Genomic DNA, 27578 nt, shown 5'->3' on the forward strand with positions numbered 1-27578 from the left:
GGCAGCTTGCTAACCAGCTTGCTGGCAACATAAGTAAAAAAGAGTTGAATTCATTGGCAACCTCTGCTTTTTCATGTATCATCTCCCCCCTGATGTTCAGTCCAATACTGTTTAGTTTGTTTTTGGTAGTACTACTACAGCCTAGTTCCTTAAATGATTTCCAAAGCTTTTTAGGGTCCTTTTTGTTCTCAATTAGTTTCTCAGCAAAGTAACCCTTCTTAGCTTCATCCATCCTGCTCTGTGCTTAATTTCTGTGACGTTTATATAGGACAAAATCACGCTGCTCTTGAGAGTTCTCACATTTTTTTAAAGGCCTTATTCCTTGCTTGGATAGATTCTAGAGTCTCATCTTTAAACCAAGGGCTAGATCTCTGCTTTACCCTGACCCGTCTAATGGGAGCCATCACATTCACCACATCAAGGAATCTACATTTAAAGACTTTCCAGGCACTGTCTAACCCTACACTATCTAGCACAGGTGACCATACAACACATCATTCACATTTACATTAAAATTACATTTACAATTCACAATACACATTTACATTTCAATTACATTTACAATTCACAATACACATTTGCATTCTACAATTCATAGGACACAGGGTATTAGAATATAAGTATTGTGTTGATGAAGATTTATGACCAAATTGGTGTGATGGGTCTCACTGTGAGCCTGATTGGCGGTGTCATGTCCAGGCCTGCCCTGTGATTGGCTGTCATGTCCAGGCCTGCCTGGACAAGGCTGTATCAGGGGAGCTAGCAGGGGTTCTTCAGTGAGAGGGTTGATACTAGAGCTCACCTCACAGCAGGCACTGACAGCAGGGCTGCTCTCTCTCTCATCTCCCTGGACAGAGCAAGAGCAGCAAGTTATTTACAAGGGCCTCCTTCACACCTGTCAGCTCTCTCTGGATGGATCTTGGCCAGGCGCATACAGGACTGACAGAGCTGATGTCTCTGATTTTATTCAATTCAATACAACTTTATTGGTTCCATTAGGACAACTAGTATTAACATTTTGTGAAGTGAACCGAGCTGACTATATGCATATTGAGAGAAATGTGTGGTGTGGTGACAGAACACCTCTGAGTTGTTTTGAACCTTCATCTGCTCTGATCTCTACTTCCTAGATTGCATACCATGTAGACTCGAGGCTTGCATCTCATGCATACTGGAGTTCAATCAAATTATTGCATAGCAGGTGCCATAGTGAAGGGCTCAAAGAGGCAGTCTCAATGAGGGTTCCTTTGATCAGAGCTGATGTAAGATGGAGAGACTTCTAAATCCCCACTTGTAGGCAAAGTAGAACAGTATCACACGGATACTTTCTTACTGGTAAATGCACAAATAATTTGCTTTGCTACTGGCTTTTGTCACCATACTTTCTCCCATGTAAGTTAAACCAGGAGTTACCAAACGTTTTCATTCGGGACCTCCCTTCCAGTTGGACTGAGTTCCCCCAATATTCGACGGATATAAAAATGTGTCACTGCAACTTTAATTTTTCTCCCGCGTTTTCCCAAAGCAGAAGTTGACAGGAAATTATTAGCAAAATTGGCGCCATTTTTGGAACAATTCGACAGAGAGAGCTGTGCTTGTTTGTCCTTGTTTCTTCTGATAAACTTTTATAGCTACTCGCATCCACGGTATGTAAATGTTTACCATAAGATGTGTTTAATGCTCATGGTCAGGAAAGTATCACTGAACAGCGTTTGCGAAAACGCGCTAACGTTACTGAGATGAGAAGCTAGAAGTGGAGTTGCATCCACCGAATTTCGCCGCTTAACGTTAATTATTGCGTTCGTAAACGAATGCATGATTAGTTAGCTAGCTACGGGTCTTTATTCAAGACAGTTGAATGTTGTTTCCAATGTATCTAGATAGCCACTTTGTTAGTGCCGACATTAAGACATTAAAAATGACTTGGTTATCAATGCTTTCTTCTAGTTGCAAAATGGTCATGGAGGAGGCAAACAAACTCATTGGCACAGGGAAGAGACACCTCGTCATGGGGGACGTGGTATCAGCGGTCAACTACCTTCAAGAAGCCTGCGGGATGTTGTGAGTAGGGGTGGAAGTCAAGTGACACACTGAAAGAATTGGTCTGTAAAAATATTCGCGATTACTTATTCATTTATTAATAAATAACTTTGCCTTATTTTTTTTAATTTTTCCCAGAGCCAAAAGTTATGGTGACACAGCAGATGAGTGTGGGGAGGCTTTCTTCCTGTGTGGTAAAGCTCTCTTGGAGCTTGCCAGGTAGGTGTTCACTATCCATCACAGTATTTTAATCTATGCGTTATAAATGGTGATTAGTGATGTACCCCACTGAACGCTGGTCGTAAACAGTATTTTGCTCTCAGAACCACTGCTGTTACAGTTGTAACTAAGACTTAAATGTAATGTTGTTGTTGTGTCGCAGGATGGAGAATGGCGTCTTGGGGAACGCTCTGACAGGTGTTCCAGAAGAAGAGGAAGAGGAGAAGCCCAAAGACTCCAACATTGAAAGCACAGACAATGTTGATGGTAAGCATTTTGCATTGTTAAGCCACATGTTGTTGATGCTTGCCTAAAGGTACAGCGGTCATGTTGAAAAAAAGTATACAATTTGGCCTAGTCGTTGTTGATCTCTCTGATAATGCAGATAATGCTGTATAATGTGGTAGTCACATTTACCTGTTAAAAAATATATATATATTCTTACACGCTTCTCAATATACCTTTGTTATTATCACAGAGAAGACCAGGGATGAGCTCAGAGTTCAGGTCTATGATGCCATGGCAGAAGAGAAGAACGGCGAGAAGGCAGATTCAGATAAGAACACAGTGGAGGAGACTAGAGGAGGCGAGGAGGGACAGACTGTGAACGGCCATGTTAACGGTTCTGACACCACGAACGACAAGGAGAAAGTTACCGGAGAGAAGGGTGACAAAGCTGAGACTAAAGAGTCATCAGACAACCCAGAAGAGGAGGATGGAGGTTTGAGGCAAACCTGTCATAATGTTTACGCAATATCTTTGATGCAAGAAAATAAATGTCATGCACTCACACACACTTCTGTCAATGTTTCAGATGTTGAGGATGGGGAAGAAAAGGTGAGACTTCATCTACTACTGACTTATGTGTGTTCCTGTCGATGGTTTAGCTGCTGTAAAGTCAGTAAGTTAACATTCGATTACCGTTTGACCTCAGGAGGACATACCGGAGGACAGTGATGATGAGGAAGTGGGCAACCTGCAGTTAGCCTGGGAGATGCTGGAGGTGGCGAAGGTCATCTACAAAAGGTACGGTAGGAAATAAATACCCACTCGTCCCTGTTTTACCCTGCTATCCTCCAGTTGTAGGGCTTTCAAATGTGAACTCTATTCAAGTCTATTCCAACAAATCAAATTGAGCTGTTGGATTGATGCATATAACACAGACTTAACAGTTTGAGAGCCTGAGTTTGTTTGTGTTCTATTGAAGGAAAGAGGGTAAGGAGGACCAGCTCCTGGCAGCCCAGGCCCATCTGAATCTGGGAGAAGTAGCGGCTGAATCAGGTACTTTCCCAACCACCGCTGGTACTTTGGGTTGGCCCATTTTTATATGGATTGCTATGGGGTTGGCTCATACATTGTGCTTCTGTAAGGTGTGTTCCTAACTACCTGTTCGATTTCCTCCCCAGGCAATTACAGCCAGGCGGTGGATGACTTCCAGGAGTGCCTGTCCCTGCAGCTGAAGCACCTGTCCTCAGACAGCCGCCTGCTGGCTGAGACTCACTACCAGTTGGGCCTCACCCTCTGCTCTGACTGCCAGTACAGCCAGGCCATCGAACACTTCAACCACTCTGCTAGGGTTATCAAGAGCAGACTAGGTGAGGAGGTGAATGTGATCAGTGAGATTCTCATTTCGAAATGAATTGTTTAAATCAGTGGGAACCAACCTTTTCTGAGTAGAGATCACTTTCGCAGTCAAAAAGCAAGCAGAGATCTACTATATCTATATAATCAAAAATAGAAACGTCCTCACTGTCAACTGCGTTTATTTTCAGCAAACTTAACATGTGCAAATATTTGTATGTACATAAGATTCAACAACTGAGTCATAAACTGAACAAGTTCCACAGACATGTGACTAACAGAAATGGAATAATGTGTCCCTGAACAAAGGGGGGGGGGTCAAAAAAGTAACAGTCAGTATCTGGTGTGGCCACCAGCTGCATTAAGTAATGCATTGCATCTCCTCCTCATGGACTGCACCAGATTTGCCAGTTCTTGCTGTGAGATGTTACCCCACTCTTCCACCAAGGCACCTGCAAGTTCCCGGACATTTCTGGTGGGAATGGCCCTAGCCCTCACCCTCTGATCCAACAGGTCCCAGGCGTGCTCAATGGGATTAAGATCCGGGCTCTTCGCTAGCCATGGCAGAACACTAACATTCCTGTCTTGCAGGAAATCACTCACAGAACGAGCAGTATGGCTGGTGGCATTGTCATGCTGGAGGTCCATGTCAGGATGAGCCTGCAGGAAGGTAACCACATGAGGGAGGAGGATGTCTTCCATGTAACGCACAGCGTTGAGATTGCCTGCAATGACAACAAGCTCAGTCCGATGATGCTGTGACACACCGCCCCAGACCATGACGGACCCTCCACCTCCAAATCGATCCCTCTAGAGTACAGGCCTTGGTGTAACGCTCATTCCTTCGATGATAAACGTGAATCCGACCATCACCCCTGGTGAGACAAAACCAGGACTCGTCAGTGAAGAGCACTTTTTGCCAGTCCTGTCTGATCCTCTGGCCCAGCAACGGTGGGTTTGTGACCATAGGCGACATTGTTGCCGGTGATGTCTGGTGAGGACCTGCCTTACAACAGGCCTACAAGCCTTCGGTCCAGCCTCTCTCAGCTTATTGCAGACAGTCTGAGCACTGATGGAGGGATTGTGCATTCCTGGTGTAACTCGGCAGTTGTTGTTGCCATCCTGTATCTGTCCCGCAGGTGTGATGTTTGGATGTACTGATCCTGTGCAGGTGTTGTTACAAGTGGTCTGCCACTGCGAGGACGATCAGCTGTCCATCCTGTCTCCCTGTAGCGCTGTCTTAGGCGTCTCACAGTACGGACATTGCAATTTATTGCCTTGGCCTCATCTGCAGTCCTCATGCCTCCTTGCTGCATGCCTAAGACACGTTCACGCAGATGAGCAGGAACTAGAGGTCGACCGATTAATCGGAATGGCCGATTAATTAGGGTAGATTTCAAGTTTTCATAACAATCGGTAATAGCCATTTTTGAACACCGATTATGGCCGATTACATTGCACTCCACGAGGAGACTGCGTGGCAGGCTGACTACCTGTTATGCGAGAGCAGCAAGGAGCCAAGGTAAGGTGCTAGCTAGCATTAAACTTATCTTATAAAAAACAATCTTAACATAATCACTAGTTAACTACACATGGTTGATATTACTAGTTTATCTAGCTTGTCCTGCGTTGTATATAATTGATGCGGTGCCTGTTAATTTATCATTGAATCACAGCCTACTACGCCAAAAGGGTGATTTAACAAGCACATTTGCGAAAAAAGCACTGTCGTTGCACCAATGCGTACATAAACATCAATGCCTTTCTTAAAATCAATTATATATTTTTAAACTTGCATATTTAGTTGATATTGCCTGCTAACATGAATTTCTTTTAACTAGGGAACTTGTCACTTCTCTTGCGTTCTGTGCAAGCAGAGTCAAGAGTATATGCAGCAGTTTGAGCCGCCTGGCTCGTTGCGAACTGTGTGAAGACCATTTCTTCCTAACAAAGACCGTAATTCATTTGCCAGGATTTTACATAATTATGACATAAGGTTGTGCAATGTAACAGCAATATTTGGACTTATGAATGCCACCCGTTAGATAAAATACCGAACGGTTCCGTATTTCACTGAAAGAATAAACGCTTTGTTTTCGAAATGATAGTTTCCGGATTTGACCATATTAATGACCTAAGGCTCATATTTCTGTGTGTTATTATATTATAATTAAGTCTAGGATTTGATAGAGCAGTCTGACTGAGCGGTGGTAGGCAGCAGCAGGCTCGTAAGCATTCATTCAAACAGCACTTTACTGGGTTTGCCAGCAGCTCTTCGCAATGCTTCAAGCATTGCGCTGTTTATGACTTCAAGCCTATCAACTCCGGAGATTAGGCTGGCAATACTAAAGTACCTATTAGAACATCCAATAGTCAAAGGTATATGAAATACAAATGGTATAGAGAGAAATAGTCCTATAATAACTACGACCTAAAACTTCTTACCTGGGAATATTGAAGACTCATGTTAAAAGGAACCACCAGCTTTCATATGTTCTCATGTTCTAAGCAAGGAACTTAAACGTTAGCTTTTTTTACATGGCACATATTGCAATTTTACTTCTCCAACACTTTGTTTTTGCATTATTTAAACCAAATTGAACATGTTTCATTATTCATTTGAGACTAAATTGATTTTATTGATGTATTATATTAAGTTAAAATAAGTGTTCATTCAGTATTGTTGTAATTGTCCAAATATATAAATCGGCCGAATAATCGGTATCGGCTTTTTTTGGTACTCCAATAATCGGTATTGGCGTTGAAAAATCATAGTCGGTCAACCTCTGGCAAGAACCCTGGGCATCTTTCTTTAGGTGTTTTTGAGTCAGTAGAAAGGCATCTTTAATGTCCTAAGTTTTCATAACTGTGACCTTAATTGCCTACCGTCTGTAAGCTGTTAGTGTCTTAACGACCGTTCCACAGGTGCATGTTCATTAATTGTTTATGGTTCATTGAACAAACATGGGGAAGTGTTTAAACTAGAGGTCGACCGATTAATCGGAATGGCCGATTTAATTAGGGCCGATTTCAAGTTTTCATAACAATCGGAAATCGGTATTTTTGGGCGCCGATTTTTTTATTTTATTTTTTTCAAATGTTATTTTCAAATTATTTATATAAAACATTTTTTTTTTTACACATTTATTTAATCTTTATTTAACTAGGGAAGTCAGTTAAGAACACATTCTTATTTTCAATGATGGCCTAGGTCTCTATGGAAGACCGTTCATGTCTTCCATAGAGAATGTCTTGATCTACTTCAAATAAGGTCTGTGTTTCGCGGAGGAGCAGACTGACAGGGGACCATGCAGACAAGCTCTGCTCTCTGCACTACAACCTAAAATTTCTTAACTGGGAATATTGAAGACCCATGAAAGCTGGTGGTTCATTTTAACATATGTTCTCAGGTTATTTGAGACTAAATTGATTTTATTTATGTATTATATAAAGTTAAAATAAGTGTTCATTCAGTATTGTTGCAATTGTCATTATTTCAAAAATGTGTGTGTGTGTGTGTGTGTGTGTATGATTGATATATATATATCATACACACATTTTTGAAATAATGACAATTGCAACAATTGCCGATTAATCGGTATCGGCTTTTTTGTCCTCCAATAATCGGTATCGGCGTTGAAAAATCATAATCGGTCGACCTCTAGTTTAAACCCTTTACAATGAAGATCTGTGAAGTTATTTAGATTTTTAAGAATTATCTTTGAAAGACAGGGTCCTGAAAATAGGACGTTTCTCTTTTTGGTGTGTGTGTGTCACGTGCACACTACCGTTCAAAAGTTTGGGGTCACTTAGAAATGTCCTTGCTTATGGGAAAAAAAAGAAAAAATATATATATATATATTTTTTGTAGATTTAAAATAACATCAAATTGATCAGAAATACAGTGTAGACATTGTTAGTGTTGTAAATGACTATTCTAGTTGGAAACGGATGATTTTTAATGGGATATCTACATAGGCTTACAGAGGCCCATTATCAGAAACCATCATTCCTGTGTTCCAATGGCACGTTGTGTTAGCTAATCCAAGTTTATAATTTTAAAAGGCTAATTGATCATTAGAAAACCCTTTTGCAATTATGTTAGCACAGCTGAAAACTGTTGTACTGATTAAAGAAGCAATAAAACTGGCCTAATTTAGACTAGTTGAGTATCTAGAACATCCGCATTAGTGGGTTCGATTACAGGCTCAAAAAGTCCAGAAACAAAGAACTTTCTTCTGAAACTCGTCAGTCTATTCTTGTTCTGAGAAATTAAGGCTATTCCATGCGAGAAATTGCCAATATCTCATACAAAGCTGTGTACTACTCCCTTCACAGAACAGCGCAAACTGGCTCTAACCAGAATGGGATTAGTGGGAGGCCCCAGTGCACAACTGAGCAAGGGGACAAGTACATTAGTGTGTCTAGTTCATTGTCCTTTTGGAAGACCCATTTGCGACCAAGCTTTAACTTCCTGACTGATTTCTTGAGGATGTTGCTTCAATATATCTACATTTTCCTGCCTCATGATGCCATCTATTTTGTGAAGTGCACCAGTTCCTCCTGCAGCAAATGATGCTGCCACCCCCATGCTTCACGGGTTGGGATGGTGTTCTTCGGCTTGCAAGCATCCCCCTTTTTCCTCCAACCATAACAATGGTCATTATGGCAAAACAGTTCTATTTTTGTTTCATCAGATCAGAGGACATTTCTCCAAAAAGTATGATCTTTGTCCCCATGTGCAGTTGTAAACCGTAGTCTGGCTTTTTTTATGGCGGTTTTGGTGCAGTGGCTTCTTCCTTGCTGAGCGGCCTTTCAGGTTGTCGATATAGGACTCGTTTTACTGTAGATATAGGTACTTTTGTACCTGTTTCCTCCAGCATCTTCACAAGGTCCTTTGCTGTTCTGGGATTGATTTGCACTTTTCGCACCAAGTACGTTCATCTCTAGGAGACCGAATGCGTCTCCTTCCGGAGCAGTATGACGGCTGCGTGGTCCCATGGTGTTTATACTTGCGTACTATTGTTTGTACAGATGAATGTGGTACCTTCAGGCGTTTGGAAATTGCTCCCAAGGATGAACCAGACTTGTGGAGGTCTACAATTTTTTTTTCTGAGGTCTTGGTTGTTTTCTTTTGATTTTCCCATGATGTCAAACTAAGAGGCACTGAGTTTGAAGGTCGGCCTTGAAATAAATCCACAGGTACACCTCCAATTGACTCAAATTATGTAAATCAGCCTATCAGAAGCTTCTAAAGTCATGACATAATTGTCTGGAATTTTCCAAGCTGTTTAGAGGCACAGTCAACTTTGTGTATGTAAACTTCTGACCCACTGGAATTGTGATACAGCGAGTTATAAGTGTCTGTAAACAATTGTTGGAAAAATGACTTGTCATGCACAAAGTAGATGTTGTAACCGACTTGCCAAAACTATAGTTTGTTAACAAGAAATTTGTGGAATGGTTGCAAAACTTGTTTTAATGACGCCAACCTAAGTGTATGTAAACTTCTGACTTCAACTGTACCTGTGGCGCTGATGTTTAGGCCAAGGTATGTGTCGTTTTTTTGTGTGCTCTAGGGCAATGGTGTCAAGATGGAATTTATATTCGTGGTCCTGGCAACTGGACCTTTTTTGGGAGAAACCAACACCTCACAAGTCCTCAACTGGCAGCTTCATTAAATAGTTCCTGCAAAACACCAGTCTCAACGTCAACAGTGAAGAGGTGACTCCGGGATGCTGGCTTTCTAGGCAGTTTTTCTGTCCAGTGTCTGCTTTGATAACAAAATAGATCAGTTGTATCACTTGCGAGGCACAGCTGAGCATAAATTGAAATCTGATGGTCAGTCTACGGAGGGAGAGAGCAGAAGAGGGTCCGCCTCTCACGGTCCCTGTTCTCTCCTTTCTTCCGGTGAGACTGACCAGAGGGGAAAGTCTTCCACCTGATGGCGAAACTCGAGTGGCACCGCATTATTTCTGCATCATGCACAAATTCATGTTCCTATGACCAGAGAAAGTGAAATATTCCTGGATATTAAAATGGACGCGATGCAGGCCTATCGGTAGTTGGCTACTCATTCATTGCAGCTACAGCGTGAGTGGAAGTAGGGTGAAGCGTGTTATTAATTTAAAAGATCATCTCTTTGCGATATTCTGTCTCTCTGGTCATGGTTTCAAAAGTTATGAAATCTCACATAGGCTAGTATCATACTTTGCTGTGGGGTCATGGAAGCAGTAGGAACTGTGATTTGAGCTATTCGATTGGCCAGGGCAGCAGACATAGTTGACTCCTCGACAAATGAAACGGTTCCAAATGGGAACACTTCTGAATCAAGTGCACCTACCGCCAACAGCACAAGACGGCCGGTTGGTGGCTGCTGGTTTTATTATTGGAAAATGTTACTCTTCTACCTTGTAACACCCTTGTATCGTTTGTCTCCCAGCCAAGCTCCAGGAGGTGCTGGAGAAGGCAGAGGGGCCAGAGGTGGCCCCTGAGGAGAGAAAGGAGATGGAGGAGCTGAAGGCTCTGCTGCCAGAGATCCAGGAGAAGGTTGAGGACGCCACCGTGGGACAGAAAATGGCTGCGACTGTTGCAGCAGAGGCTGTGATGCAGGAGACACTGGTGAGAAGGGGATTGAGATGGAGGGGGCTCTAACCAGTGATTGACCCAGTCCTAACCCACTTACTTTTTTAGGCTCTCTTAATTAATTAAGGTTTGAATTTATGCAATACTAGGCTCTGGACATTTGCACCTTGATTTCGCAGCTAGCTAGCTGCAAACCGTGTGACTATTGGCTTACGTCGATCCCGGAGCAAACTTAAATTATTCCGGAGCTAGCCAGCTGAGGAGTTCCATCAGCCATTCCTGGGCTACAGTCACCTATCCGGACCCGTTTTTTTTTTGTTGCTGCAGATACGGAGCCCCACCGGGCCTTCACGACTGACTGCCGACGTTATCTGCCCGAGGGAGTTATCCAACTGGCACCTCCGTCGCGACGTTACCTGAACGCTCATCTGGGGCCCGCTAATCGTTAGCTGTCTTATCGGCTGCTATCTGAATAAGTATATCGGACAATTTTTTTTCTTGGGTCACTATATCTATTTTGCCAATTGGATTGATCCCCTCTACCACACGGAACCCCACTAATCTACCGACGGAAACGCACGAGGTGTCTAAAAATAGACCTCCATCCTATGCTATCTTGCTACCGATAGCCATCTACCCGGCCAGCTGTCTGGATCGCCGTGACCCCAACCAACCTCTACTCACTGGACCCTTATTGATCACTCGATTAAGCATGCCTCTCCTTAATGTAAATATGCCTTGTCCATTGCTGTTCTGGTTAGTGTTTATTGGCTTATTTCACTGTAGGGCCTCTAGCCCTGCTCACTATACCATATCCAACCTTTCAGTTCCACCACCCACATATGCGATGACATCACCTGGTTTCAATGATGTTTCTAGAGACAATATCTCTCTCATCATCACTCAATACCTAGGTTTACCTCCACTGTATTCACATCCTACCATACCTTTGTCTGAACATTATTCCTTGAAGCTATTTTATCGCCCCCAGAAACGTCCTTTTACTCTCTGTTCTAGACGTTCTAGACGACCAATTCTCATAGCTTTTAGCCGTACCCTTATCCTACTCCTCCTCTGTTCCTCTGGTGATGTAGAGGTGAATCCAGGCCCTGCAGTACCTAGCTCCACTCCTATTCCCCAGGCGCTCTCTTTTGATGACTTATGTAACCGTAATAGCCTTGGTTTCATGCATGTTAACATTAGAAGCCTCCTCCCTAAGTTTGTTTTGTTCACTGCTTTAGCACACTCTGCCAACCCGGATGTTTTAGCCGTGTCTGAATCCTGGCTTAGAAAGACCACCAAAAATTCGGACATTTTCATCCCCAACTACAAGATTTTCAGACAAGATAGAACGGCCAAAGGGGGCGGTGTTGCAATCTACTGCAAAGATTGCCTGCAGAGTTCTGTTTTACTATCCAGGTCTGTTCCCAAACAATTTGAACTTCTACTTTTAAAAATCCACCTCTCTAAAAACAAGTCTCTCACCGTTGCCGCCTGCTATAGACCACCCTCTGCCCCCAGCTGTGCTCTGGACACCATATGTGAACTGATTGCCCCCCATCTATCTTCAGAGCTCGTGCTGCTAGGCGACCTAAATTGGAACATGCTTAACACCCCAGCCATCCTACAATCTAAGTTTGATGCCCTCAATCTCACACAAATTATCAATGAACCTACCAGGTACCACCCCAATTCCGTAAACACGGGTACCCTCATAGATATCATCCTAACCAACTTGCCCTCCAAATACACCTCTGCTGTTTTCAACCAAGATCTCAGCGATCACTGCCTCATTGCCTGCATCCGTAATGGGTCAGCGGTCAAACGACCTCCACTCATCACTGTCAAACGCTCCCTGAAACACTTCAGCGAGCAGGCCTTTCTAATCGACCTGGCCGAGGTATCCTGGAAGGATATTGATCTCATCCCGTCAGTAGAGGATGCCTGGATATTTTTTTTTAAATGCCTTCCTCACCATCTTGAATAAGCATGCCCCATTCAAGAAATTTAGAACCAGGAACAGATATAGTCCTTGGTTCTCTCCTGACCTGACCTTAACCAACAGAAAAACATCCTATGGCGTTCTGCATTAGCATCGAACAGCCCCCGTGATATGCAACTTTTCAGGGAAGCTAGAAACCAATATACACAGGCAGTTAGAAAAGCCAAGGCTAGCTTTTTCAAGCAGAAATTTGCTTCCTGCAACACAAATTCAAAAAAGTTCTGGGACACTGTAAAGTCCATGGAGAATAAGAACACCTCCTCCCAGCTTCCAACTGCACTGAAGATAGGAAACACTGTCACCACCGACAAATCCACTATAATTGAGAATTTCAATAAGCATTTTTCTACGGCTGGCCATGCTTACCACCTGGCTACCCCTACCCCGGTCAACAGCACTGCCCTCCCCTCTGCTACTCGCCCAAGCCTTCCCCATTTCTCTTTCTCCCAAATACAGTCAGCTGATGTTCTGAAAGAGCTGCAAAATCTGAACCCTTACAAATCAGCCGGGCTAGATAATCTGGACCCTTTCTTTCTAAAACTATCTGCTGAAATTGTTGCCACCCCTATTACTAGCCTTTTCAACCTCTCTTTCATGTCGTCTGAGATTCCCAAAGATTGGAAAGCAGCTGCGGTTATCCCCCTCTTCAAAGGGGGGGGACACTCTTGACCCTAACAGCTACAGACCTATATCTATCCTACCCTGCCTTTCTAAGGTCTTCGAAAGCCAAGTCAACAAACAGATTACCGACCATTTCGAATCCCACCATACCTTCTCCGCTATGCAATCTGGTTTCAGAGCTGGTCATGGGTGCACCTCAGCCACGCTCAAGGTCATAAACGATATCTTAACCGCCATCGATAGGAAACAATACTGTGCAGCCGTATTCATTGACCTGGCCAAGGCTTTTGACTCTGTCAATCACCACATCCTCATCGGCAGACTCGACAGCCTTGGTTTCTCTAATGATTGCCTCGCCTGGTTCACCAACTACTTCTCTGATCGAGTTCAGTGTGTCAAATCGGAGGGTCTGTTGTCCGGGCCTCTGGCAGTCTCTATGGGGGTGCCACAGGGTTCAATTCTTGGACCGACTCTCTTCTCTGTATACATCAATGATGTCGCTCTTGCTGCTGGTGATTCTCTGATCCATCTCTACGCAGACGACACTATTCTGTATACTTCTGGCCCTTCTTTTGACACTGTGTTAACAACCCTCCAGGCGAGCTTCAATGCCATACAACTCTCCTTCCGTGGCCTCCATTTGCTCTTAAATACAAGTAAAACTAAATGCATGCTCTTCAACCGATCGCTGCCTGCACCTGCCCGCCTGTCCAACATCACTACTCTGGACGGCTCTGACTTAGAATATGTGGACAACTACAAATACCTAGGTGTCTGGTTAGACTGTAAACTCTCCTTCCAGACTCACATCAAACATCTCCAATCCAAAGTTAAATCTAGAATTGGCTTCCTATTTCGCAACAAAGCATCCTTCACTCATGGTGCCAAACATACCCTTGTAAAACTGACCATCCTACCAATCCTCGACTTCGGTGATGTCATTTACAAAATAGCCTCCAAAACCCTACTCAATAAATTGGATGCAGTCTATCACAGTGCCATCCGTTTTGTCACCAAAGCCCCATATACTACCCACCACTGCGACCTGTACACTCTCGTTGGCTGGCCCTCGCTTCATACTCGTCGCCAAACCCACTGGCTCCAGGTCATCTACAAGACCCTGCTAGGTAAAGTCCCCCCTTATCTCAGCTCGCTGGTCACCATAGCAGCACCTACCTGTAGCATGCGCTCCAGCAGGTATATCTCTCTGGTCACCACCAAAACCAATTCTTCCTTTCCTTCCAGTTCTCCTTTCCTCTCCTTCCAGTTCTCTGCTGCCAATGACTGGAACGAACTACAAAAATCTCTGAAACTGGAAACACTTATCTCCCTCACTAGCTTTAAGCACCAGCTGTCAGAGCAGCTCATAGATTACTGCACCTGTACATAGCCCATCTATAATTTAGCCCAAACAACTACCTCTTTACCTACTGTATTTATTTATTTTGCTCCTTTGCACCCCATTATTTCTATCTCTACTTTTTCTATCTCTACTCTACTTCTTTTTTTTATATTTTTTTTACTTGCTATATTGTATTTACTTCGCCACCATGGCCTTTTTATATTTTTATTTATTTATATATATATTTTGTTTGCCTTCACCTCCCTTATCTCACCTCACTTGCTCATATTGTATATAGACTTATTTTTCACTGTATTATTGACTGTATGTTTGTTTTACTCCATGTGTAACTATGTGTTGTTGTATGTGTCGAACTGCTTTGCTTTATCTTGGCCAGGTCGCAATTGTAAATGAGAACGTGTTCTCAACTTGCCTACCTGGTTAAATAAAGGTGAAATAAAAATTTAAAATAAAATACGTCGAGCATGAAGTTTGATTCCACTTTTCGTTGTTTTTGGGGGGGTTTCAGGCAGGTGGTTCAGCGTTTCCAACTCCGAGTAGAAGTTCTCAAAACGGAGGGGCGTCTGCATCTATAGTAAGCCTGCGCCTCATGATTTTAGTCAGCTTTATTGGTTGATTTGTTGTCCTTTAAACAACGTATTCTAAGGGATATGTCGGTGTGTCCTCCCCTCACTCAGATTCAGGTCAGATCCACATATGGAAACGCCCCCACAAAGTCTCCAGCCTCTGACATCTCACACCTGGTCAGAAAAAAGGTCAGTGAAGTGAAACTATTTGCTTCCAGATACACCCCCACCCCCCAGTATCCACAAACACCTTTTTGTATTGTTTAACAGAGGAAACCAGGAGACAGCCCAATAAAGGAGAACGACTCTAAAAAGGTTAAACAGGAGACTCAAGTTAACAGCAACAGAGACAACGGTGTCAAAGACAAAATGGAGTTTGAACGGTATGTATGGAGTATGTATTTTCCACTGCAAGTAGTGACTATTTATTTATCCTTTAAGTAGGCAAGTCAGTTTAGAACAGTCTTATTTACAATGACAGCCTACCCTGGCCATGCTGGGCCAATTGTGCACCGCCCTATGGGACTCCCAATCACAGCCAGTTGTGATACAGCCTGGAAGCGAACCAGGGTCTGTAGTGATGCCTCTAGCACTGAGACCGCTGCGCCACTCGGGAGCCCAAGACAACCTGTAAGGTTGTTATGGAATACCTACATGTACTACTCAACTTGTTTTTTTTTAATGTATGAAGTAAATCACCCTCTGCTCTTTTCACATTCAATAGCATGTGTGGCTTTTTGTGACTTCAGTGATGCATTCATTGTGATTATTCTCATGTTTCCCCCTGTAGCCAGTGAAGCCCTGGTGACTTTGATGCCATTTCCTGATTGTCATCACATCGTCCTACTGCAGATCAAGTTGTAATTGTGTCATGTTCCTATTGTGTACCTCTTTTTTTTCATATTTGTAAGGTTTTGTACCAGATCATTAAAGACTACCTACTTGATCAATTTGTCAACTTTGATTTGTGTAGACTTCAAAAAGAAGACCCACCTCTTGGAAAAACAAACTACTGTCCCAGTTCCTCCTCACATTGATCAGTGGAGTACTCTAAACATAATGAATTTGTATGCTTATGGTATTCCTGGCTGTGGCCATCCCAGCTGAAATCATACTTTGGCGAAGGAGCAGAAGGTCACACTAGTGTCGGAAGCACAATGCTAAACCACTAACGGCTCATTTCAATCCCCAATCCCTATAAGTATAGTGCGATTGAAATGAAGGTAAATTCCGGTTGAGCCGACATGCAGGGTTTACTGTGAGTGCAGGCTCCGAACGCAGGGATATTGCCTTGCAATTCCAACCGCACTGATTGAATCTAGGCCTAGGTCTCTGGCTTAGTGGTAACAAGTCTGCATGGTTTGTTCATTTTTTCATTTGATTTATGGGAGAGGTGAGAAACTGGGAACTATTGACTGTCATGTTTGTGTACTGTTAAGCAGCTGGATTCAATCCGTATAGCAGAAGATCTGTTAAAATGAAGGTTCTTTCCGATTGAGCTGACATGCAGCGTTCACCGTGAACGTCGCCTTTAAATTTCAATCGAGCTATAACACAGAACTGGGATACAAATTGAATCCAGCCCTAACTGCTAGACCACCCAGCACGGTTAACACTATTAGACAGTTGTCTATGGTGACTGAATCCATGTGATGTCATTGATTAACCATGAACGCAATCCAACTCATTCATAGACACAATCAGTACACCAAGGCCTGATTCCTATTGAAACATGTCAGGATACCATTTTAATATTGTTAGTCTCTTAAATCAGATGTGCATTGCCCTTTCCTTGACAAACACTCAGTTCCACAAAGCGAGGGGGAAGAGGTGCAACGCAGGACAAATACATCTGCATGGCTAAGCAGGAACTTCCCCCTCCACTGGAATTTCCCCTTGTGCAAGAATAAGTCAAACAGGTGTTCTGAAGACAAGAGGGGTGTGTGTTTGTTCTTTAAAGCCACTTCGTCAGGTTGACATCATCGTCGTCTGAGGTCTGGCTGCTGGTTTCAGACTCGGAGCCCTCGTCCTTTTGTAAGTGGGCCTTGGCCACACACCTCCAGTGGGTGAAGTGGAGGGGGATGATCCCATTCCTCTTCAGCTAGGAAGAACAAGAACCTAAGTAAAAACACAAACCTAAGCCTTGTTTATACCTGGTGTTAACATGCATCCTTTGTCCTGATCTTATCCACATTCTTATTGTGCCCACACTAGCCGTTGCATCTACACATTGTAGTATTGTGTGTCACTTATCCGTCCACTGTGTCCAGATTTGCCGGTTACTCCCTGTACACAAATTATTTGACAGATTCTTTCAAAATATGAATGTATTTATTTTAAAATAAGTATTGATTGTAAGCTATAAAAATAAGAGTACCAGTACCAGTAAAAAGTTTGGACACATTTATTTTTACTATTTTCTACATCGTAGAATAATAGTGAAGACATCCAAACTATGAAATGACACATGGAATCATGTAGTAACCAAAAGTTTTAAACAAATCAAAATATATTTTGATTTGACAGCCTCGATGACAGCCTTGCACACTGTTGGCATTCTTTCAACCAGCTTCATGAGGTAGTCACCTAGAATTGCATTCCAATTAACAAGTGTGCCTTCTTAAAATTTCATTTGTGGAATTTCTTTCCTTCTTAATGCATTTGACCAATCAGTTGTGTTGTGACAAGGTAGGTGTGGTATACAGAAGACAGCCCTATTTGGTAAAAGACCAAGTCCATATTATGGCAAGAAAAGCTCAAATAAGCAAAGAGAAACGACAGGCCATTACTTTAAGACATGGTCAGTCAATTCGGAAAATGTCAATAACTTTGTACGTTTCTTCAAGTGCTGTCGCCAAAACCATCAATTGCTATGATGAAACTGGCTCTCATGAGGACCACCACAGGAATGGAAAACCCAAAGTTACCTCTGCTGCAGAGAAGTTCATTAGTTACCAGCCTCAGAAATTGCAGCCCAAATAAATGCTTCAGAGTTCAAGTAACAGACACATCTCAACATCAACTGTTCAGAGGAGACTGTGTGAATCAGGCCTTCATGGTTGAATTGCTGCAAAGAAACCACTACTAAAGGACACCAATAATAATAAGAGACTTGCTTGGGCCAAGAAACACAAGCAATGGACATTTTGGAAATCTCTCTTTTGGTCTGATGAGTCCAAATTTGAGATTTTTGGTTCCAACCGCCGTGTCTTTGTGAGATGCAGAGTAGGTGAATGGATGATCTCATGTGTGGTTCCCACCGTGAAGCATGGAGGAGGTGTGATGGTGCAGGGGTGCTTTGCTGGTGACACTGTCGTGATTTATTTAGAATTCAAGGCACACAACCAGCATTCTACAGCGATACGCCATCCCATCTGGTTTGCACTTAGTGGGACTATTTGTTTTTCAACAGGACAATGACCCAACACACCTCCAGGCTGTGTAAGGGCTATTTGACCAAGAAGGAGAGTGATGGAGTGCTGCATCAGATGACCTGGCCTCCACAATCACCCGACCTCAACCCAATTGAGATGGTTTGGGATGAGTCGGACCGCAGAGTGAAGGAAAAGCAGCCAACAAGTGCTCAGCATATGTGGGAATTCCTTCAAGACTGTTGTAAAAGCATTCCCCATGAAGCTGGTTGAGAGAATGCCAAGATTGTGCAAGGCTGTCATCAAGGCAAAACGTGGCTACTTTGAAGAATCTAAAATATATTTAGATTTTTTAAAACACTTTTTTTGGTTCCTACATGATTCAATATGTGTTATTTTATTGTGTTGACGTCTTCACTATTATTCTACAATGTAGAAAATAGTAAAAATGAAGAAAAACCCTTGAATGTCCAAACTTTTGACTGGTACTGTATAGATGTATAAAAACTCCCAGTATTTTACTGGGTAAAACAAGTATTGATGCCATAAGTCCATTGTACTAAATGTCAATGATTTTAGAGGCCAGTATGATGATTATTTAAATGGTTTGACCATGCAGATCAGTCAGATCACAATGAGTCTTAATAATCTACACCGGTCAAAAGATTTGGGCACAATCAGAATGTGCCCAGGTATAAACGGGTCTCCAGACACAAGCCTGGTCCCACACTATGTGCTTGAGACAACTCTACCGTACAGCATGACAGCAATGGAAGAGTTGGCAACAGCACATACTCTAGGCTACCTCAGCACTAGCCATTTTCATTATATTTAAACACGTCACTTCCTATGAAGTTTAAAGCAGTCACCGAAGATGCTCATAACATTAATGATATTATTGTAAGATCGTGTCACAAACTCAGACGTACATGTTCAGTTTTAGTCTGGAACTCTCTGAGCTCTTCCTGAGTCAGGGGCAGGAAGCTGTCATCGTTTTCTGGGTATTCCTGCCAGCCCATGGCCTTCAGTAACCTGCAACGAAACAGTGAACACTGCTTAGTAGACTGATGGTGTGTGTGTGTGTGTGTGTGTGTGTGTGTGTGTGTGTGTGTGTGTGTGTGTGTGTGTGTGTGTGTGTGTGTGTGTGTGTGTGTGTCAGTCATACCGGTGTTCTGCCTCCAGTGAGCTAGACAAGTGATCAGTGTCTGAGTCGCTGAGGGAGTGAGACAGGCCGTTCTCATTGCAGACTCCCTGGCTGTAGGCTTTGGGCTCTGGGGTGCTGCTCTTGCCCTGAGGAGTCATTTACACCAAAGAATAGACACCTTAATAAAACAGGTCACTTCTGCTTACATATGTAGTGAGCCATGTAACGCTCCACATTTGACATGCCTCTAGTTTATTTTCGTTCAGTCAGACTGTGAATTTACCTTCAATTGGTTCGAATGTAACATTTTGGATGTTGTTTTGGAGGGCCTTTGCGTCCCAATTGTACATTTTCTAGGGGTGTTATGTACCTCTCCAGGTGTCCCAGGGCTGCTGCTGGAGGTGAGGTCACCGGTGACCTCGTCCTTCAGCGTCCGCAGGAAGTCACTCTTCCGGTCTGGTCCGCGCCGCATCAGCTTCAGCCGTGACGAAGAGGCGATATCTATGGGAGGAGTCGTACTGAAAGGACGCTGATAGAAAAGAGGGAGGAAAAATGTTGAGCCCTTGCTTGTGGTTTCTAACAGTTAAGTAAACTTTTTCTCCCTTTATTTTGCTCCTCGGGACTGTATTTGTATGGCCTGCTATACGCTCTCTATGAACCCCTTTGGCCTGTGTAAGGGGTCTGGAGAGCTGCCCTCACCTCTCTGGGGGTGTTGTGGCTATGTAGCTGGGTGGCGGGGGCGGAGGGTTTGGCTGCAGACACAGGGCTGGTGAAGACAGAGTCCCGTCCTGACAGGTGGAGGCCAGGCTTGGTGGAGTCTCTCCCACTCGGCTTCCACTGAGGGGGCTTGGTGGGCACCATGGCAGACTTGGGCACCAGGTTCTTATAGACTGAGTGGGTAGAGCTAGCAATGGTGGGCAGGGCTTTGCTGCCATTGATGGGCGGGGCTCCGGAGCTGGCGAAGCCAGTAGAGAACGCAGTGCATCCTGGGTCCTCCTTGGAAACCTTCTTGATCACCAGCATCTTAGACACCATCTGTTTGCCACTAGGCGGGTTCTCTGGAGAGATGGGAGCAACTAGTTAGGAGGGGGGTAATGACATGGAGACAGTGGGCTGAACTTTGTGAAGATGTTACTGGTGTCAACTTTGTAATGTCAATAGATCAATTAATCTATTAGAGGGATTACCCCATACTCCAGCGTGAGGAGCCACTGGCCTCATCTGGTTCCCAGGCTTTCCAGTTGTTTCAGGGTTAAGGGAGGGCTGGTAGGAAAACATTGACATTATTTCACAAGTTTGTATATACAGTATATTTCCTATGATGTTTTATGTTTAGCTGTACTAATCCAGGTATTTTCCCTGTTAGGTCTTAATGTCACTATGCTCATTGACTAATATGTGACATATGGCAGAGTAACTCAAGACTGTAAAATGTGACAAGAAGTTGTCAAGAGGTTTTGAGGAATGGAGGATGAGATTATTACTCACAAAGTCCTCTTCCACAAACTTCAGATTGTCCTCCCTGCTGTGTTCATCATTGGGGAACTTGTCCTGGTAGAGGGTCCCAGGGGCGCTCTTGCGGGGATGGAAGTTGCCGTTGCGCTGCCGGTGTCCCCCCTGCCTGTCCCCTCCTCCCGTCCCATGGCGTTTGGGTTGGCGCCCCGGGTGGTGGTGCCTGTCCTGTGCCGCCCGTGGCGCCCCGTGCCAGGTGGGATGAGCCTCCTTCCAGCAGGACCCCCCCGCTAGACCACCATGCCCCCCCTTCGCCACCCCAGAGTCCACAGAGTCATGTCTCAGGAGGAGAGAGGGCTGCTGCCACCCATCACCTGCAGACACACACAGGACAGTAAGTTTAATACTATGTAACGAAACAAACACCGCTCTTTCAAGCAGACTGTCAACAAACCACACATCACAAACACGTTTTTGGGGGGGCGCGCAGGGTGTTCTGATCGTCAGGGTTACCTGCGGGGGCATGCAGGGGCCCGTTGTTAAAGAAGCCATCGGAGGAGTTGTGTCGGCGGCGGCTCACGGCAGCACGGCTGTTCCGGTGGTGATGGGGGTTGCCATGCTTCTCTAGGCTGGCTGCAGGGGACTGGATACAAAAATAAAAAGTTTATATTTTTGTCACGTGCACAGTGTAATGCCTTTCTTGTAACCGCATTCCCAACAATGCAGTAATCAATAGTATTATAAATAGAACAAAAACACACGAGAAATAAGAACACTAGAAAGTAAGTAAGCCATATACAGGGTAAAAAAAAGTCTAAGGAAAACGGCAAAAGAATCACAAAAAAGTTGCGTCGGAGCTCGCAAGACTGCAGCCATAGAGTACGACGTCATCATTGTCAAAAAAATTAAAAAAAGGGCAGTGAAGTGAAACCACGTGCTCCCAGATCATACCCCTAGTCCTAGTATCTCCACACACACAATTATGAAACAGGAACGAATTCTCTCACAACCAACTCAAAATGTTTCATCTGATTTATTTAGCAATACAATGTCACACAGATACATAATACATATACACTATATATACAAAAGTATGTGGACACCTTTTCAAATTAGTGGATTCAGCCATTTCAGCCACACAAGTTGCTGACAGGTTTATAACATCGAGCACACAGCCATGCAATCTCCATAGACAAAACATTGGCAGTAGAATGGCATTATTGAAGAGCTCAGTTACGATCAAAGTGGCACCATCATAGGATGCCACCATTCCAACAAGTCAGTTCATAAAATTTCTGCCCTGCTAGAGCTGCCCTAGTCACCTGTAAATGCTGTAATTGTGAAGTGGCAACGTCTAGGAGCAATAACGGCTCAGCCGCGAAGTGGTGGGCCACACAAGCTTACAGAACGGGATCACCGAGTGCTGAAGCGCGCAGCTCGTACAACTCGATGGGACTGACCTCAACCCCATCGAACACATTTGGGATGAATTGGAACGCAGACTGCGAGCCAGGCCTAATCACCCAACATCAGTGCCCGACCTCACTAATGCTCGTGGCTGAATGGAAGCAAGTCCCTGCAGCAATTTTCCAACATCTAGTGGAAGGCCTTCCCAGAAGAGTAGAGACTGTTATAGCAGCAAAGGGGGTACCAACTCCATATTAATGCCCATGATTTTGGAATGAGATGTTTGACGAGCAGGTGTCCACATACTCTTGGTCATGTAGTGTATCTATGTAATATACAGTCATGTGGACATTAAGCAGCTTAGGTTTGGTGTTTATGTAATAACTTTGTGTTGTCCTTCAGTCACTACTATCAGCTTGATCTTACTGGACTGCCAATGTTGAGATCGGTATCCACAACTAATTTGGCTGGTGTACAACCTGAAAAAAATTACCTGGTATAGGCTACACTCTGATGACCAGATTACTCCAAGCTCTTGCTGAGAGTAAAAAAACACTGTTCTCATTTAGCTGAATCTCAATCCCGTGTCTAGTAGTCCCAGGATCAAGACAATACCACAACAGGCTCTCTTGCTTTTCACACTTCTCCATCTGTCCATTCACCTTCCCTTTCTAGTTAAATAAAAGTTAAATAAAAATAAAATAAATAAAATTCTACTGCTTTCACTTACCACACGAAGAAAACACATTACAAATCATACAGAGCCTGGAAGATAGCAACTCTATGAGGAATGAATAATAAAACAAGCAAAGTCCCCTTCACTCCCTGTCAGTTTCTTCATCCTCTCTCCATTACAGTCTACATTCATTCAATATGACTTCCTTGATTTTATCCTGTCTGTTTCCCTTCGTACAAACTGTATCTCTGACTATTTTTCCTGTGCTGATTGCAGTCAGTCTGCCCCCAATAAGCCTGCCCCTGGTTGTGCGCACACACAAACGTACGTAAATACACACACGGTCTCACCTTGGCAGGCTGGGGCGTGGAGAAGTTAAGCCAGGCAGGAACAAAGTCATGCTGCGCCATTTAGGTCCAGTGTCTCCTGTCAGTGGATCGAGGCATCAAACCTCATGGCAAGGATCTGACACAGAGTAAAATTAATGAGAAATCTTGGATTTTGGGACAAAAGAAACACATTGTTACATAAGACTTGTCATTATTACCCCAGAGTCTTTGGCTCTGAAGTCCTCTCCTCTTCCTCTCAGTCTCTGCCTCCTCTGTGGGATTGACTCAGAGTGTGTGATGGAGAGCAGCACCTCACTGCCGAGCCCTCCTCCTCCTCCAGGACAGAACAGCCCCTTTCCCCAGAGGCAGACCCAGTCGTCCAGGGTGAAAAGTTGGGAGTCGGGTCACAGGATTCTGGGATTATCTGGAATGGTGTTCCAGAGGCGCGTTGTTACCCCCAAATTCGTCCTGATCACTCTACCCGAAGCAGGTAGGATTCTTTGTCAGGGGAAGAAACACATGGAACCTGCTTGATCCGTTTGTGAAACAGAAGGGTCTGATTGGCGGGCTCAGTACAGGCAAGTGAATTGCCCAATGGGAGAGGCAGGTGCAGGTTGTCTGCTGAGATTGGAAGCTCTGGGGCATCGAGCCCTGTCAGTGTGAACGGGACAGTTCCACTATGACATCAGAAGTGTGCTGGAAGGAGGTTCTGGCTCTTCTCCTGCCACTATGAGTGCCAGCTCTTAGTCATTTTAGGCTCTACCCAAACACATGCAGAAAATAAATCAATTCAGAGACCTCTTTTTATTCCAATGGAGGTCACTGAAAACCACAGCTCACCTCATTAAACTGGTGAAAAGGCTGTCTGGGGTTGAAGAAAAAAAAAAGGTGTCTAGTATTACAGTCACATGACAGTAAAGGCAGTAGAATCCACTGTTACATTTCTGGCATCTTCAATTCCGGTCAGTGAAATGTTGATACTGCAGAACAACGCATTATAATGCAACTTTTCAATGCATGCTAAAGACAAATGGTGTCTCAACGGCTGGTTAGATTGGTTGCTTTCTTCATCTGTCCTATTATATTTGCTGGTATAATTAGCTGTAGTTGTGTGGTTGAAGGATGAGAGTGCAAAAGTTTTTAAACAGTATAACAGCAATCTCTTACAATCAGTGTTCTGTGTGTCACAACACACCTGGGACTCCTTTGTTGAAAGACAAAAAATAAACGTGTACATAAAAGAAGGAACCTCTGAAAGGCAAATATCTTCCTTTCTTCAAAGCAAAGAAAGTGTAGGAACATATGGAGCATGTGTCAGGAAAGGTGCTGTGCAGTTACTCCTAGTATTTTCCGTCCTCTTGTAGTGTTGCTTTCACATGTAGTAGTATCTGCACTTATGCAGACCGGACCTGCAAACACAAAACAGAAATACTTTTGAATCTCAGACACACCGGTAAGGTTGTAATGCACAGACCCTTAGCTTACAAGTTTATGCAGGTGTATACCCGAGTCATGTTTCCAGCACAATCTGTACTGTACGTCAAACTTGATGAATAGTTCTCCCAGAACACCTTTGATGAACCCACAATATAGCTTCTCATTCAAAAAACAGCAAACACACTGCAATGGTAAAAAGAAACGTTTTGAAGCAAAACAATCAAAAACCAGAGCTCTTAAGACATTTTATACTCTCTTATAAAACTGCAAGCTTTTATCAAATATGTATACCAGTCTAAAAATATTCTAGACCTGAAATGTTTCTCACTCTCTCCCAGCTCCTGATCTAAATCGGGCAGTGAGTGATTGTGTGTTCTAAACTACTAAGAACTGCGACCCACTCACAGCATGTCATCATCATTAATGATCATGAGGCTGCAGTGCTTCCTAAATACAAATCAATAAACATGACTTGCCTAGTTAAAAAGGTCCAATTATATTTCTTTTTTTATAAAAAAATCCTTTATAGCACTGTGATAGGCTGTCCAATGGCTTCCATTGTGTATTGAGTTGACCAAGTTATTGTGGACACATTCACTTTTACAAACAAGTTAAGACATTGTCAAAATTCTTAGCAAGAAATAAATAATTTGAGCAGATTCAGGATGCAAAAACTTTGATCACTGGTAGTTAATTATCTGGCTAGCTACAAAAGTATAGACACCCCTTCAAATTAGTGGATTCGGCTATTACAGCCACAACTGTTGCTGACAGGTGTATAAAATCGAGCACACTGCCATGCAATCGCCATAGACAAACATTGGCAGTAGTATGGCCTTACTGAAGAGCTCAGTGACTTTCAACATGGTGAAGTGGAAAAGTCTAGGGGCAACAACGGCTCAGCCGCAAAGTGGTAGGCCACACAAGCTCACAGAACGGGACCGCAGAGCTCTGTAGTGCGTAAAAATCGTCAGTCCTCTGTTGTAACACTCACTAGCGAGTTCCAAACTGCCTCTGGAAGAAATGTCAGCAAAATAACTGTTCGTCGGGAGCTTCATGAAATTAGTTTACATTGCCGAGCAGCAGCAGCACACAAGCCTAAGATCCCCATGCACAATGCCAAGCGTTAGCTGGAGTGGTGCAAAGATAGCCGCCATTGGACTGGAGCAGTGGAAACGTGTTCTCTGGAGTGATGAATCACGCCTCACCATCTGGCAGTCCGACGGCCAAATCTGGGTTAGCCGGATGCCAGGAGAACGCTACCTACCCAAATGCATACTTACAACTGTAACGTTTGGTGGAGGAGGAATAATGGTCCGGGGCTGTTTTGCATGGTTTGGGGTTAGTTCCAGTAAAGGGAAATCTTAACGCTACAGCATGCATTGATATTCTAGAATCTAGATGATTCTGTGCTTCCAACTTTGTGGCAACAGTTTGGGGAAGGCCCTTTCCTATTTTATCATGACAACTCCCCCTGTGCACAAAGCAAGGTCCATAGAGAAATGGTTTGTCGAGATCGGTGTGGAAGAACTTGACTGGCCTGCACAAAGCCCTGATCTCAACCCCATCGACCACGTTTGGGAAGAATTGGAACGCCGACTACGAGCCAGGCCTAATCACCCAACATCAGTGCCGGACCTCACTAATACTCTAGTGGAAAGCCTTCCCAGAAGAGTGTAGGCTACTACGGCAGCAAAGGGGGAACCAACTCCATATTAATGCTAATGGGTTATGATTTTGGTATGAGATGTTCAACGAGTGGGTGTCCACATACTTTTGGCCATGTGATGTACAGTATATTCCTTGTAAACTCGTTGTAACCAAGTTGTTAGCAAACTAGCTAGCCACGACTATCACCAAAGCTAGCAAGTCAACTAGCTAACATACAGTAACTCGCATAACTACGACCCAGTATCAAACACATACAATATATTTTTGCAACAGAGTAACGTGAAGTTGTTTCTAATATTGCTGTCAAATTTCTGCAAATAGAGGTAAACAGACCTTCGCTTCGTTGGCACGGCTTCAAAATGGCTACCGCGTTAGCCCACACGGGTTCGGGGGATTCGGGCGCTAGCTAGCTAATCACGTTATATCTACCGTTAGCTTGCTAGATTTGATATGATGATGCCAAAACCTACTTATATCAAGCAATATCTTAACGAAATATGATTTTAAAAAGATATCTTGACTATTAATATTCCTTTAGCACTACAATACTTCCTGCTATGTGCCTCCAGATTAAAGTGGCGATTGGGTGTTTGTTTGGGTTTTTGGAGCGCTCGCGGAGCTTACTTATCTGGGGTACGTTCAAGTTCTTATAATTTTGCAACCTCAGGCGCGTAGCATTTTGTTTCAAACTGAATAGGAGTGGGATTGTTTGTATACTAAAAACGTCGAAACAGATTAGAAAGAAATTAGAGTTAAAACATTTTGCGATCAAAATTGCCTTTATTTCTTTATTTAACTAGGCAAGTCAGAAAAAAAATCTTATTTACAATGACGGCCTACCGGGGAACAGGGGGTTAACTGCCTTGTTCAGGGGCAGAACGACAGATTTTGACCTTGTCAGCTCGGGGATTCGATCCAGCACCTGCCGCCCCTGTTTAACTAGTACTAAAACAAAGTACTAGCTAGCTACATATTTGTGATATTGAATGCAACACACTATTTTCCAGGCAGGCGCACTAATCAATCGCTGCAGAAATCAAACTTTCGTCAGACACAGTGAATCGAGTAATCGACCTTACAAGCCTATGCAATGGCTAATTTATTATTGATCTGC

The 27578-nt window shown here is 43.6% G+C and overlaps 2 protein-coding genes across 6 annotated transcripts; one reads left to right on the plus strand and one right to left on the minus strand.

Annotated features, from left to right (window-relative positions):
* The first annotated feature begins 1500 nt into the window (after positions 1–1500).
* On the plus strand, positions 1501–15923 carry LOC139550494 (histone-binding protein N1/N2-like). Of its 2 annotated transcripts, none has more exons than XM_071361424.1 (14): positions 1501–1646; positions 1948–2061; positions 2179–2259; positions 2423–2526; positions 2738–2980; positions 3074–3096; positions 3194–3285; positions 3467–3540; positions 3666–3854; positions 10283–10461; positions 14920–14985; positions 15089–15166; positions 15248–15360; positions 15768–15923. In XM_071361424.1, the coding sequence occupies exons 2-14, from the start codon at positions 1955–1957 to the stop codon at positions 15772–15774; spliced, it is 1356 nt and encodes a 451-aa protein (XP_071217525.1). In that variant the 5' UTR covers positions 1501–1646; positions 1948–1954; the 3' UTR covers positions 15775–15923. The 2 variants fall into 2 exon arrangements, with proteins under 2 accessions (XP_071217525.1, XP_071217524.1); XM_071361423.1 differs by lacking the exon at positions 15768–15923 and adding an exon at positions 15459–15751.
* A 773-nt stretch (positions 15924–16696) lies between these two features.
* LOC139550493 (vasculin-like protein 1) lies at positions 16697–27104 on the minus strand. Of its 4 annotated transcripts, none has more exons than XM_071361419.1 (11): positions 26798–27100; positions 23575–24765; positions 23378–23492; positions 21458–21587; positions 20981–21318; positions 20680–20755; positions 20192–20550; positions 19776–20021; positions 19514–19638; positions 19278–19380; positions 16697–17078 (listed from the first exon to the last, which is right to left on the minus strand). In XM_071361419.1, the coding sequence occupies exons 3-11, from the start codon at positions 23435–23437 to the stop codon at positions 16932–16934; spliced, it is 1584 nt and encodes a 527-aa protein (XP_071217520.1). In that variant the 5' UTR covers positions 23438–23492; positions 23575–24765; positions 26798–27100; the 3' UTR covers positions 16697–16931. The 4 variants fall into 4 exon arrangements, with proteins under 4 accessions (XP_071217520.1, XP_071217522.1, XP_071217521.1 ...); XM_071361421.1 differs by having other exon boundaries at positions 19863–20021; positions 26798–27095; XM_071361420.1 differs by lacking the exon at positions 26798–27100 and adding an exon at positions 26077–26719.
* Positions 27105–27578: the final 474 nt, after the last annotated feature.

The sequence above is a fragment of the Salvelinus alpinus genome, chromosome 23 (assembly GCF_045679555.1).
Source record: "Salvelinus alpinus chromosome 23, SLU_Salpinus.1, whole genome shotgun sequence".
NCBI classification, from domain to species: domain Eukaryota; kingdom Metazoa; phylum Chordata; class Actinopteri; order Salmoniformes; family Salmonidae; genus Salvelinus; species Salvelinus alpinus.

Excerpts from the sequence above, each read along its gene's own strand:
- LOC139550494 (XM_071361423.1), top strand. The coding sequence starts at position 1,955 with ATGGTCATGGAGGAGGCAAACAAACTCATTGGCACAGGGAAGAGACAC. Across the intron at positions 2,062-2,178 it reads CAAGAAGCCTGCGGGATGTT|AGCCAAAAGTTATGGTGACA; the intron begins GTGAGTAGGGGT and ends AATTTTTCCCAG. Across the intron at positions 3,097-3,193 it reads TTGAGGATGGGGAAGAAAAG|GAGGACATACCGGAGGACAG; the intron begins GTGAGACTTCAT and ends GTTTGACCTCAG.
- LOC139550493 (XM_071361419.1), bottom strand. The coding sequence starts at position 23,437 with ATGGCGCAGCATGACTTTGTTCCTGCCTGGCTTAACTTCTCCACGCCC. Across the intron at positions 19,381-19,513 it reads TCACTGGAGGCAGAACACCG|GTTACTGAAGGCCATGGGCT; the intron begins GTATGACTGACA and ends GTTTCGTTGCAG. Across the intron at positions 17,079-19,277 it reads TCCAGACTAAAACTGAACAT|CTGAAGAGGAATGGGATCAT; the intron begins GTACGTCTGAGT and ends TGTTCTTCCTAG.